This window comes from Rhinatrema bivittatum, chromosome 1 (assembly GCF_901001135.1).
Source record: "Rhinatrema bivittatum chromosome 1, aRhiBiv1.1, whole genome shotgun sequence".
Taxonomy (NCBI): Eukaryota; Metazoa; Chordata; class Amphibia; order Gymnophiona; family Rhinatrematidae; genus Rhinatrema; species Rhinatrema bivittatum.
Genome location: NC_042615.1, coordinates 68,750,573 through 68,762,639, shown reverse-complemented (window position 1 = coordinate 68,762,639; position 12,067 = coordinate 68,750,573). Strand labels below are relative to the sequence as shown.

The 12,067-nt window shown below is 46.9% G+C and overlaps 1 protein-coding gene across 1 annotated transcript in view; it reads right to left on the bottom strand.

The window, feature by feature from the left end:
• Nucleotides 1-12,067, bottom strand: part of GRIA2 (glutamate ionotropic receptor AMPA type subunit 2) — a 293,056-nt gene that overhangs the window by 142,570 nt on the left and 138,419 nt on the right. The window contains 1 exon segment of the mRNA XM_029615842.1: nucleotides 9,100-9,153. Within this exon segment, the coding sequence (XP_029471702.1) occupies nucleotides 9,100-9,153 (54 nt within the window).

Genomic DNA, 12,067 nt, shown 5'->3' with positions numbered 1-12,067 from the left:
GCTGGGCCAACTGGGGTGCGGAAGGCAAACTTGGGAGTGGTACAAAATGCGCCATTTTGCTGAATCGGTCGACGAATACCAAAATGATGGTGTTGCCTCCAGACGAGGGTAGATCAACCACGAAGTCAGTCGAGATATAGGTCCAGGGTTCGGTAGGCACTGGCAGGGGCTGGAGTAAGCCTGGAGAGGAGCCTGGTATTCTTTTATGACGGGCACACAGATGGCAGGATTCCACATAAGATTGAACGTCCTTATTGACCTTGGGCCACCAATAGTAGCGGCGAAGGGCCTGCAAGGTCCGATGTTGTCCTGGATGACCTGAGCAGCGGGAGTCATGGGCCCACGCCAGAACTTTTTTCTGCAGGTGTGATGGTACGAAAGTCTTTCCGGGAGGAATAGTCATGGTGGCGGATAGCAGGACTCGCGACGGCTCAATGATGAATTGAGGGGTCTGGAGTATCTGTAGTCTCGAAGACTCGGGACAAGGCGTTGGCCTTAAGATTCTTGACGGCCGGCCTATAAAGCAGGACGAAATTGAATCGGGTAAAGAATAATGCCCATCGTGCCTGTCGGGGATTGAGGCGTTGTGCCCGATGCAGATATTCAAGATATTTGTGGTCCGTGTAGACCGTGAACGGATGTTGAGCTCCCTCCAACCAGGGACGCCATTCCTCCAAGGCTATTTTGATGGTCAAAAGCTCCTTATCGCCAATGGCGTAGTTTCGCTCTGCGGGGGAAAATTGGTGAGAGAGGAAGGCACATGGGTGCGGCTTGTGTTGGGCCAAGTTTTGACTAAGAACAGCTCCTACGCCTTCAGAGGATGCATCCACCTCAATAATAAATGGGCGTTGAGGGTCAGGATGTTGAAGGGCTGGCGAAGGAACGCCTCTTTAAGACAGAGGAAGGCGGCTACAGCTCTGGGAGGCCAGTTCTTGGGGTCAGCGCCTTTCCGGGTTAAGGCCGTCAGGGGTGCGATGATGGAAGCGTAATGGGAGATAAATGAGTGGTAATAATTAGCGAACCCCAGAAACCGTTGAAGCGGTTTCAGCCCAGATGGTTGGGGCCATTCTCGAATGGCTTTTAGTTTCTGGGGGTCCATGCGGAATCCTTCACTGGAATGATGTATCCCAAGAATGGGAGAGCCTCTCTCGAAGAGGCATTTCTCGAGCTTGGCGTAGAGTTGGTTTTCTCTTAGTCATTGTAGTACCTGGATGACGTGCTGGCGGTGAGCGGCGAGGGAATTGGAGAATATTAAGATATCATTGAGGTACACAAGCACACAGCGGTATAGCAGGTCTCAGAAAATTTCATTCATGGTGTTTTGAAACACCGCTGGGGCATTGCAGAGCCCGAATGACATTACAAGGTACTCGTAATGCCTGTCTCTGGTGTTGAAGGCCGTTTTCCATTCGTCTCCCCCCTATATACGGATGAAGTTATACGCTCCCCAGAGGTCCAGTTTGGTAAAGATTTTAGTGCCTTGAAGGCTATCAAAAAGCTCAGAGATTAAGGGCAATGGGTACCGGTCCTTGATTGTTATGGCATTCAGGCCCTGGTAGTCGATACAAGGGTGGAAGGTTCCATCCTTTTTCCCTACGAAGAAGAAACCAGCCCCCGCCAGGGATGTCGATTTGTGGATGAATCCCCTCTCCAGATTTTCCATGATGTAGTGAGACATGGCTTGAGTCTCTGAGGGTGAAAGGGCATAGGTGCACCACCGAGGAGGTTCTGTGCTGGGAAGAAGGTTAATGGCACAGTCGAGCAGTCAGTGAGGCGGGAGCGTCTTGGCCTTCCGCTTGGAAAAGACATCAGAGAAAGTAGCATATGACGTCGGCAGGCCTTGGAGACTGGCAAGGGCAGTTGAGCATTGCACTGGAACTACTGGTTGGAGGCAGGTGCCGTGACAATTTGGCCCCCATTGGGTTAGCTGTAAGGTTCTCCAATCGAATTGGGGACAATGTTTTTGAAGCCAGGGGAGTCCCAGGACAATGGGGTGTATAGAGTGTTCCAGGATGTGAAAGGAAATCTGCTCGACGTGAAGAAGCCCAGCATGAAGTTGAACGGCTTCCGTGAGATGTGTCACCCGCCCCGGGAGGGGCTTGCCCTGGATAGACGAGAGGACCAATGGGGCCTGGGCATGAAGATATGGAATTTTTAAGTGCTCCACTAAACTCCTCGTAATAAAGTTGCCCACGGCTCCTGAGTCTACCAGAGCTAAAGTATGGAATTCGCCGTCCCCAGATGTCAGTGCGACTGGTAGGGTTAGTGGAGGTGCAGGTGATGTTAGGCCCAGGAAGAGACCTCCTTCAGGTCCTAGGCCCGGGAGTTTCCCGGCCGCACCAGGCATGCAGCTAATTGGTGGCCCGCCGTGCCACAGTAGAGGCATAGCCCGTCTCTGATTCTCCTTTGACGCTCCTAAGTGGAGAGTCTCCCTCGGCCCAATTGCATGGGTTCTTCGGACAGTGTTTGGGAGCCTCCTGATTCACCTTTAGGAGAAGGAGAGCGTCGAGGAAGCCTCAAGGGGGGTCGAGGTTTTCGTGACCATCTGGTCATGACGGTGCTCTTGATGGCATCTATCAATATGCCCTGCCAGATCGATGAGAGTGTTCAAGGACCTGGGTAGCTCTCGGCCCGCGAGCTCGTCCTTGATTCTAGGACTGAGTCCCTGAAGAAAGATGGTTTGTAAGCAGTCAGGGACCCAACTCAGCTCTGAAGAGAGGGTCCGAAACTCAATTGCAAATTCAGCAAGCGTTCTCAAACCCTGATGCAGTTGGAGAAGTTTGGGCCCGGCGGAAACCTCCTGAGTGGGATCACCAAAACTCATTTGGAAGAGCTCCCATAACTCTCTCAGATTACTCAGGTCAGGGTCATCCCGTTCCCACAGCGGGGAAGCCCATTCTAGGGCCTTCCCTTCGATGAGAGAGAGAATGAAGGTGGCCTTGGTGGCGTCGTCGGGAAAGAGGGTCGGCTGTAGACGGAAGTGCATATTGCACTGGTTAATGAAACCCCTACAGGACCGAGGTTCCCCAGAAAAACGTGGTGGTGTAGGCAGGCAAATCACAGAGCGGGCCCCGGGAGCCATGGACAGAGATGGTAAGGTGGGGTTCATAGGCCCTAATGCCTCGAAGCATTGATTCAGGCTCTCTACTGCGGAGACAAGGGCATCAAGGGTTTTTTGCTGGTCCATCATACGTTGGGTCATTCCGGGGATGACCTGGCGGGCAGACTCCTCTGCTGTGTTCATGGACTTGGCAATCTGTTACGATCAGTAGGGACGTGAACCCTTGGACTGATGGGGAAGTTGGTACTACCTTAGGAGATGGCTCCTCAGGTTCCCCCGTCGGGTGGCGAGGCGGAACAGACATTGGGACTGGCTGGATTCTCACTGCTGGAGACTCAGATGGCCTCTGAGAGGGCGACGAGGTGTGAAGTCGGAGCAAGGGCCAGTTGCTCTTCGCCACTGGAAGCCTGTTGCCCCCCGTCAGGAGCCCGTAGGGACCCAGGCCGCTGGGACTTAGGTGGGCCCTTGAAGGTGGATGGTCCAAGAGAAATCTGAGGTTGAGCACCAGAGGATCGCCGCTTGCCAGTCCAAAGTCACACACCGAGGAATCACCGCTTGCCAGTCCAAAGTCACACACCGAGGGATCACCGAGAAGAAGAAGGAACCAGGAACCGAAGCACCAGGAGATTCACTGGAGCGAGCAGACTCGTTGCCAAGTCAAGGAGTGAGCAGAGGAAGTCTCCTTTTATACTTCCCCTGTGCCTAGCCCATTAGGAGCAGGTGTAGGCAATTTGGAGGACAATGCCCCTTTAAATTCTGAGAGGAGGCGTGGCCTCGTGCCTAAGGGCAGGGTGGCCATCTTGGTCCCAGGAGCGATGCAGAGCAGCCCGCCGCCGCGAGGGGAGGCCTAGGACGCCTCCCCTGCCGGCAACCATCGCGGAGGCACGCGCCGAGGTGCGGGGGTGAATGGAGCCGGACTCCAGTGACCCCCCCCCCCCCCCCCTGACGCTGCCACGGCGGCCCCGACAGCTTGATCAGGTAGGGGGTTGTGGTCGTGGGTGGCTGCGGCCGCGAAGCACAACACCCATATCTTCATTGAGAAACACAAGAAGAAGTCTACATGGAGCAACCTTCATGAATTAAATGAAGAGGAAAAGATGACGAATTTGCAAGCTCAAAAAGGGTTATCATCAACTAGAACCAGATCTGTGTGTCTATATACTAGAGATGTGTATCGTGTGATCGATCGTCTTAACGATCGATTTCGGCTGGGGGGGGGAGGGAATCGGATCATCGCGGTTTTGTTTTTTAAAATATCGTATAAATCGTAAATTGGGGGAGGGCGGGAAAACCAGCACACTAAAACATCCCTAAAACCCACCCCGACCCTTTAAAATAAATCCCCCACCCTCCCGAACCCCCCAAAATGTCTTAAATTACCTGGGGTCCAGTGGGGGGGTCCCATTGTGATCTTCCACTCTCGGGCCACAAGTGCGTTGATAGAAAATGGTTCCTGTCCCCGACATCACGAGCGTACAAGATCGCTCCCGGACCCCCGCTGGACCCCCAGGGACTTTTCGCCAGCTTGGGGGGGCCTCCTGACCCCCACAAGACTTGCCAAAAGTCCAGCGGGGGTCTGGGAACGACCTCCTGCACTCGAATCGTGTTGCCATAATGAAAAATGGCGTAATGAAAAATTGCCGTACGGCAAAATGGCGCCAGCCATACGGCCGGCGCCATTTTTCATTACGGCAACACAATTCGAATGCAGGAGGTCGTTCCTGGACCCCCGCTGGACTTTTGGTAAGTCTTGTGGGGGTCAGGAGGCCCCCCCAAGCTGGCCAAAAGTCCCTGGGGGTCCAGCGGGGGTCCAGGAGCGATCTTCTACGCTCGTGACGTCGGGGACAGGAACCAAATGGCGCCGGCGCTACCTTTGCCTGACAGGGCAAAGGTAGCGCCGGCGCCATTTTCTATCAACGCACTCGTGGCCCAAGAGTGGAAGATCACAACGGGACTCCCCCCACTGGACCTCAGGTAATTTAAGACATTTTGGGGGGGTTCGGGAGGGTGGGGGATTTATTTTAAAAGGTCGGGTGGGTTTTAGGGATGTTTTAGTGTGCCGGTTTTCCCGCCCTCCCCCTCCCCTCCCCCTTCCCCCGATTTATAATTTTTGACGATAAATCGGGGGAATTCCTATTAAATATCGCCTCTAACGATTTTTGATGATTTAAAATATATCGGACGATATTTTAAATCGTCAAAAAACGATTCACATCCCTACTATATACTGTAACAAGGAAAAGAATGTGCTATTGTAGCTAGTTATGTAGATGATATGCTAGCAGTAACAAGTGGCAAGCTTCACAAGAAGTAAAGACTTTTCTAGAGACCAAAAAATTAAGAGAACCAAGCTGATTGACAATTTTTTTATTCTACATTTCGCTATCACTATATTGAACAAATCCTACAAAATTTTGGCATGAGTGACTGTAAGCCAATATCAATATTCATTGAGCTAAATCATAAAGAAAATGAAGATCAACAATCAATAGACTATCTAGATGTTCTATACCAGAGTCTTATTGGAAGTTTGATGTATCTTGTACAGGCACCAAGATCAGGTATTACATTTGCAGTTCATTATTTGAACCATTTCGGTAGTTGCTATACAACTGTACAGTAGAAGGTGTTCAAATATATTAGATATCTTCATGGAACAAAAGATAATGGGAGTCCACAAAAGATAATGGGAGTCCATATTCAGTTGCTGTGTGGCTCTGCTAGTTATCCAGCTAACATTAGTACAAGTGTACAAATATCAGAGTTAGCTGGATAACTTATCTGACTAACTCAACTCCTCCCCAATCCATGTCTGAGTTATCCAGCTAAATACTTAGCCAGATAAGTGATTTATCCAGCTAAATGGCAACCACTGACCATAGCCAGATATTCAGTGGTTGTCTCTTAGCCTTATAAGTTGAACTTATCCAGCTATGTTTGTTTTGAATTTCAGGCTTAATATTTTGTGTTACAAAGCTTCTGAAGAAAGAATAATTGGTTATTCAGAGGCAAGATGGAACTTTTTGATTCAGGATAGAAGATCTAGCAGAATTTATGTATACAAGCTATCGCAAGCAGCAATTAGCTAGAAAGCTGTTTAACTACAGATGGTGTGCTTATCCACTTGTAAAGCTGAACACATTGCTTTATGCAAAATTATCAAAGTAATTAAAATTTTGGGAGAACTTGGATTTAACAAGAACTGTAAAATCCCAGTTGACATAAAAACTGATAGTCAATCTGCGATGAAACTGCTGGAAAGACAAGTCCGCATCAGTGAACAAAACACATTGAAATCGATATTCAGCTGTAGTACGGTAGCTGGAAGAATTTATCTGGCTAACTTAGTCTATTTATTGAGTGGTGTAATTGTGCCGCTCAATATATCCAGCTAAATACCACCAACTTATCCGGCTAAGTGGTGGCCACTGACTGCGACTGAATATTTAAAATACTTCACTTAGGGAGTTATTTTCCAAGCGGATCGCACGCAATAAGGGACGTTTCACACACAAAAAGTCCCTTATCGCGTGCGATACCAGGATGGGGGCGGAGTCGGGACGGCGTCAGCCCCAGAAGAGGAGGAGTCGGGGCGGCACCGGGGCTGACGCCGCGAGGACTGCGCTGACAGCGAAAGGTAAGCACCTATATCACTGCCAGTTTCGTGCCAAATAACTACACCTTTTATGTTGTAGTTATTCAGCGGAACACCAGCAGCCATTGTACCGCGGAGGTGCGATCGCTGCCGGCTAGCGCAGGACTGCCTCCCCCCCGTTTCCCCCCCCCCAACCCCCCGTTACCATAGGATTCACTATGCCTTGCAGCATTAGTGAATCCAGCCCATAGCCACGTAAGTCAGAACTTATCTAGCTAAATGACACTGAATATGGACCTCATTGATCTTAAATTCTTATTCAAAAGAGGTCCATATTCAGCGTTAAATACTTATTCAAAAGAGATAAAATGAAACAAGGAAAATTTCAAATGAGCTATGTCCTTCATCTTCTTGTCCATGGACCCCTAGTCAATATTTCCTTCTCTTCCTTTTCCAAGACATCATTCTTCCAAGACCTCATTCAATATTTCCTCTATCTACACTCACTTCCCTACCCCCACCCCCACAACAATCATTCACTACACTCTCTCTCTTCCTTGCATGTTTCTTCACTGCCCCTCCAGGCTGTCCCACCTTCTGCTCACTCTCCTGAAGAGGCAATCTGCAGGGACTGGCTTTGGGTACGTTGCAGCTAGATACCTAGTCTGGAGTGAGCACAGGGACTGAGCTGACCAGTACATACAGTCCACACAATGGCTTCACATCCTCCTGGCTTCTGTACAGAAAATGGAGCCAATGAGCACAGCTCAGTTTAGTCCCCGCATTCATTCCAAAACAAATCTGCCACCAACAACTCAAGAACCAGTTTCCCATGGGCTTCGTTAAAGATAGGCTGCAGGGCCATCATGAAGAGTTCAGATTTATGGGAAGGCTGTCACTGTCTTGTGGACCTGATCACAGAGGTAGGGACAGCATGGACTATGCTGGGGAGAGGGAAGATAGGATGCAGGTGAGGGAAAGAAACTCTGTCCAATCCGGCTTCCTCTTCCTGTCACCAGCTGGCCTATAGCCTTGCACTGCCCCCCACCCAAGCCTTTGCACCTAAGCAATCAGAACTACAAATCCATGCATGCATTGGGATAAAGCCAAGGCTGGATTAGCTTGTTCTTTATAACATGGAGCCTGTAAACCAATCTTATATCTAACCAAATCCCCATCCCCAAAGGAATGTACATGACCAGTGGCATTATTTTTTTTTTTAAACTTAAAATTATACTTCTTTATTTTTTTGTCAAAACAGGCAAATATTTTTTGACACAAATTTTTCCATCTTGAATTTGGGTGAATCAAGTGCACAGAGAATATTAGAGATGATCATTTTCATCATTCATTCACAATGGTCTTGATTCTCTGAAACCAGGTGGTGTGCACAAATGCATGTACAGAAGGACATCTCTGTAAGACAGTATCAACTAATCCCCATTCCCTGCAAGCCGCCCCATAAAATGCAATGGATTAAACATCAACAGCTCAGGAATTCTGCAGACCTGAGGTCCCTGTCAATTACAAAGTAATAAATACCAACATCAAAAACACATTGCAGTAATCAAGACTGCTTTAAAATTTATTGCTGAGTATGACTCATTAGTTTGAACTATCTTAGTAGAGTGGTTTATGCTTATTTGGTGATGAGAACTCATAGTAATAACATCCATCTATCCAGAAGCTAGGCACTGTAAATCTACAGCTATGCCTCTGAACTTTACATCACTTTTTAAATAGTTGGTTTAATCTATGATGTGCCATAATTTAGGTACAGCATAATTTCTAAAAAATGATTGATGAAAATCTGTCTGAAACCAGTCATCTGCTACTACCCCTAAAATTGGTGTTTATATCCCACCGCTTTTCTTTTTTATTAAAAAAAAAAAAAAAGTACAATGGGCTGACTTGATGTCTCAGCGACAGAGCTGTGCACTGCCAGACAAAAGGTCTGGGTTCATCTCTCAAGCAGAAATGGACATTCTGCAGAGCCACAAGGGAAGGGAGGAAGTCCCAGTCCCTGTACAATGGTGACACCTAGTGCCAGAGTCATGATGGGCTGCATATACATCAAGCTCCAGAAAGAGTGACCAGCCTGTAGCCCCGAGTTGAGGACCATTGCTGGGATAACTGAGATAGGCAAGAGGGCCGAGAGAGCTGTAAATAGGAAGCACTCCCTGGTAGTTGTTCCGTAGCCCAGCAGAGACCAGTTCAACTGAGCTGGAAGTCCAAATGAGCAGCGGGAAACTGCTGAACCAGTGAAGCATAATCCTGTAAAATAATTACATCCTCTTCAGGGACATTTCTGGCTCATGTTCAAGAAGTTTGATTAATGTTGTCCTAAAATATGTACCACACAGCATAATACATTTTCAAACAGGCTTCTCCAACAAAGAATAAATAGGAAAAACACAATACACAGCAATCTTAATTCACATACCAAATTTGCAATGATGTAGTGGTATCCTTTGACATGTTTACCAATGGTAATAACCTGCAAAATACAAGAGAGAAGTATGTGGGTTTAGTTGGAAATAGGATGACAAAGCTATCGTTTCTGTTTAATATTATTATTAGACTAATTTAGCTTACAATTATTGAAAACTGATGTTTGGACATCAGATAAGACAAGGAATATATTTAAGATCACTGAAAAATGATTTTCTCGCATTCTGCAGCATCTTTAAATAAAAAAGCTCTATGAAAATTTAGCAGGTCAATATATATCTGCACATAACAGGGCTTTACATTTTGTGGAAAACATAAAATAGGTCCAATTGACCGTGAATTCAGTTTCTTCTGTTAATTATTCTGTATTTTCTAACAAACAAATCAAAGTGACAAAATATTAGATGAGTTTTAAAATGCTAATGCAAGCAAAGATGCATCTTATTCGTATGATTTGTAATAAAAATGGATCTTGATCTGCTCTTCCAAATTGTGCATGACGAGGTCCATATTCAAAAGCATTTAGGTGGATAATTCAAATGTTATCCAGTTAAATGAAGATTTAGGCACTTATCTGGCTATATTATAGCCAGCTAATAAGTTAGCTGGCTAAAATTTAGTCTGCTCACAGGGTCATTTATCATTTCGCATTAGGGCCTTTGCATAATAATGCCGTAATACGCTCGTTATTATGCAAATATCACATTTGCCATGCAAGTGGAAGGTTTTTGGGCGAAGTAAATGATAATGATCAGCTCCTAACTTCAAATGCGATGGAGTAACGCACAGCAACACAGGTTTTAATGCCAGAAATAACTGCACCTTTATTCTGTGCACTGTGCCCGCGGTAGACCCTAACACAAAATGAAAAATGACCCTGTATGTCTGGTCGGGCCAATGAACTATCCTAAAGTTAGCCAGCTAACTTTAAGATAGCCAGCTACATTCAATGCTTTATCCAGCTAATTTTGCTATCTTATCCAGACAGTGATTATGGACCTTGTCATGTTTTTCTTGTTTTTGTAGGAGGTAAATTTATTCATTAATGGTACACTGAGAAACTATTATTATGTTTGAGAAGCGAATTCTCCATGAATGATACTTTTATATGTCTGTGCAATAAAAATCATATCAATGATCATTCCTATTCTGCAATCAACTATAAGACCCTGGAGAAGGACCATCTCTACACAACAAGAAACTGGAGGGAAGCGGAACAGAGGAAAATCCATTTACAGTAGATAATGTATGGAAAGAGCTAAAGAATCTGAAAGTGGACAAAGCCATGGGGCCTGATGGGATTCATCCAAGGATACTGAGGGAGCTCAGAGATGTGCTGGCGGGACCGCTGTGCGACCTGTTCAATAGATCCCTAGAAATGGGAGTGGTGCCGAGTGATTGGAGAAGAGCGGTGGTGGTCCCGCTTCACAAGAATGGGAGCAGAGAGGAGGCTGGTAACTACAGACCGGTTAGCCTCACTTCGGTGGTGGGAAAAGTAATGGAGTCACTGTTGAAAGAGAGAATAGTGAACTATCTACAGTCAGGAGAATTGATGGACCAGAGGCAGCATGGATTCACCAGAGGAAGATCCTGTCAGACAAATCTGATTGACTTTTTTGACTGGGTAACCAAGGAATTGGATCAAGGAAGAGCGCTCGATATCATATACTTGGATTTCAGCAAAGCTTTTGATACGGTTCCGCACAGGAGACTGGTGAATAAAACGAGAAGCTTGGGAGTGAGTGCCGAGGTGGTGACCTGGATTGCAAATTGGTTGACGGACAGAAGACAATGTGTGATGGTAAATGGAACCTTCTCTGAAGAGAGAGCGGTTTTAAGTGGTGTACCGCAAGGATCGGTGTTGGGACCGGTCCTGTTCAATATCTTTGTGAGCAACATTGCGGACGGGATAGAAGGTAAGGTCTGTCTTTTTGCGGATGACACTAAGATCTGCAACAGAGTGGACACGCCGGAAGGAGTGGAGAGAATGAGACGAGATCTAAGGAAACTGGAAGAGTGGTCGAAGATATGGCAGCTGAGATTCAATGCCAAGAAGTGCAAAGTCATGCATATGGGGAGTGGAAATCCGAATGAACTGTATTCGATGGGGGGGGAAAGGCTGATGTGCACGGAGCAGGAGAGGGACCTTGGGGTGATGGTGTCTAATGATCTGAAGTCGGCAAAACAATGTGACAAGGCGATAGCCAAAGCCAGAAGAATGCTGGGCTGCATAGAGAGAGGAATATCGAGTAAGAAAAGGGAAGTGATTATTTCCTTATACAGGTCCTTGGTGAGGCCTCACCTGGAGTACTGTGTTCAGTTCTGGAGACCGTATCTTCAAAAGGACAAAGACAAGATGGAGGCGGTACAGAGAAGGGCGACCAGGAAGGTGGAGGATCTTCATCGAATGACGTACGAGGAGAGATTGAAGAATCTAAATATGTACACCCTGGAGGAAAGGAGGAGCAGAGGTGATATGATACAGACTTACAGATACTTGAAAGGTGTTAATGATCCAAAGACAACGACAAACCTTTTCCATAGGAAAAAAATCAGCAGAACCAGGAGTCACGATTTGAAGCTCCAGGGAGGAAGATTCAGAATCAATGTCAGGAAGTATTTCTTCACGGAGAGGGTGGTGGATGCCTGGAATGCCCTTCCGGAGGATGTGGTGAAGACCAGAACTGTGAAGGACTTCAAAGGGGCGTGGGATAAACACTGTGGATCCATAAAGTCAAGAGGCTGCCAATGAAGAGTGGGTGACTCACCAGAATGATGGCTACTGCCTGGAGACAATACCCTTATTAAATAAACATACACATGCTTACTGTGACTCCAACATCGCTCTAAGCTTCAACAGCAAGAGGAAATGTGGTAAAAAGGATTCACACTCACAAAGATGGGAGTAGCTGGCTTGTTACGGCGGTTACTACCCCAAATCAAATAAGCCTGATACTTCA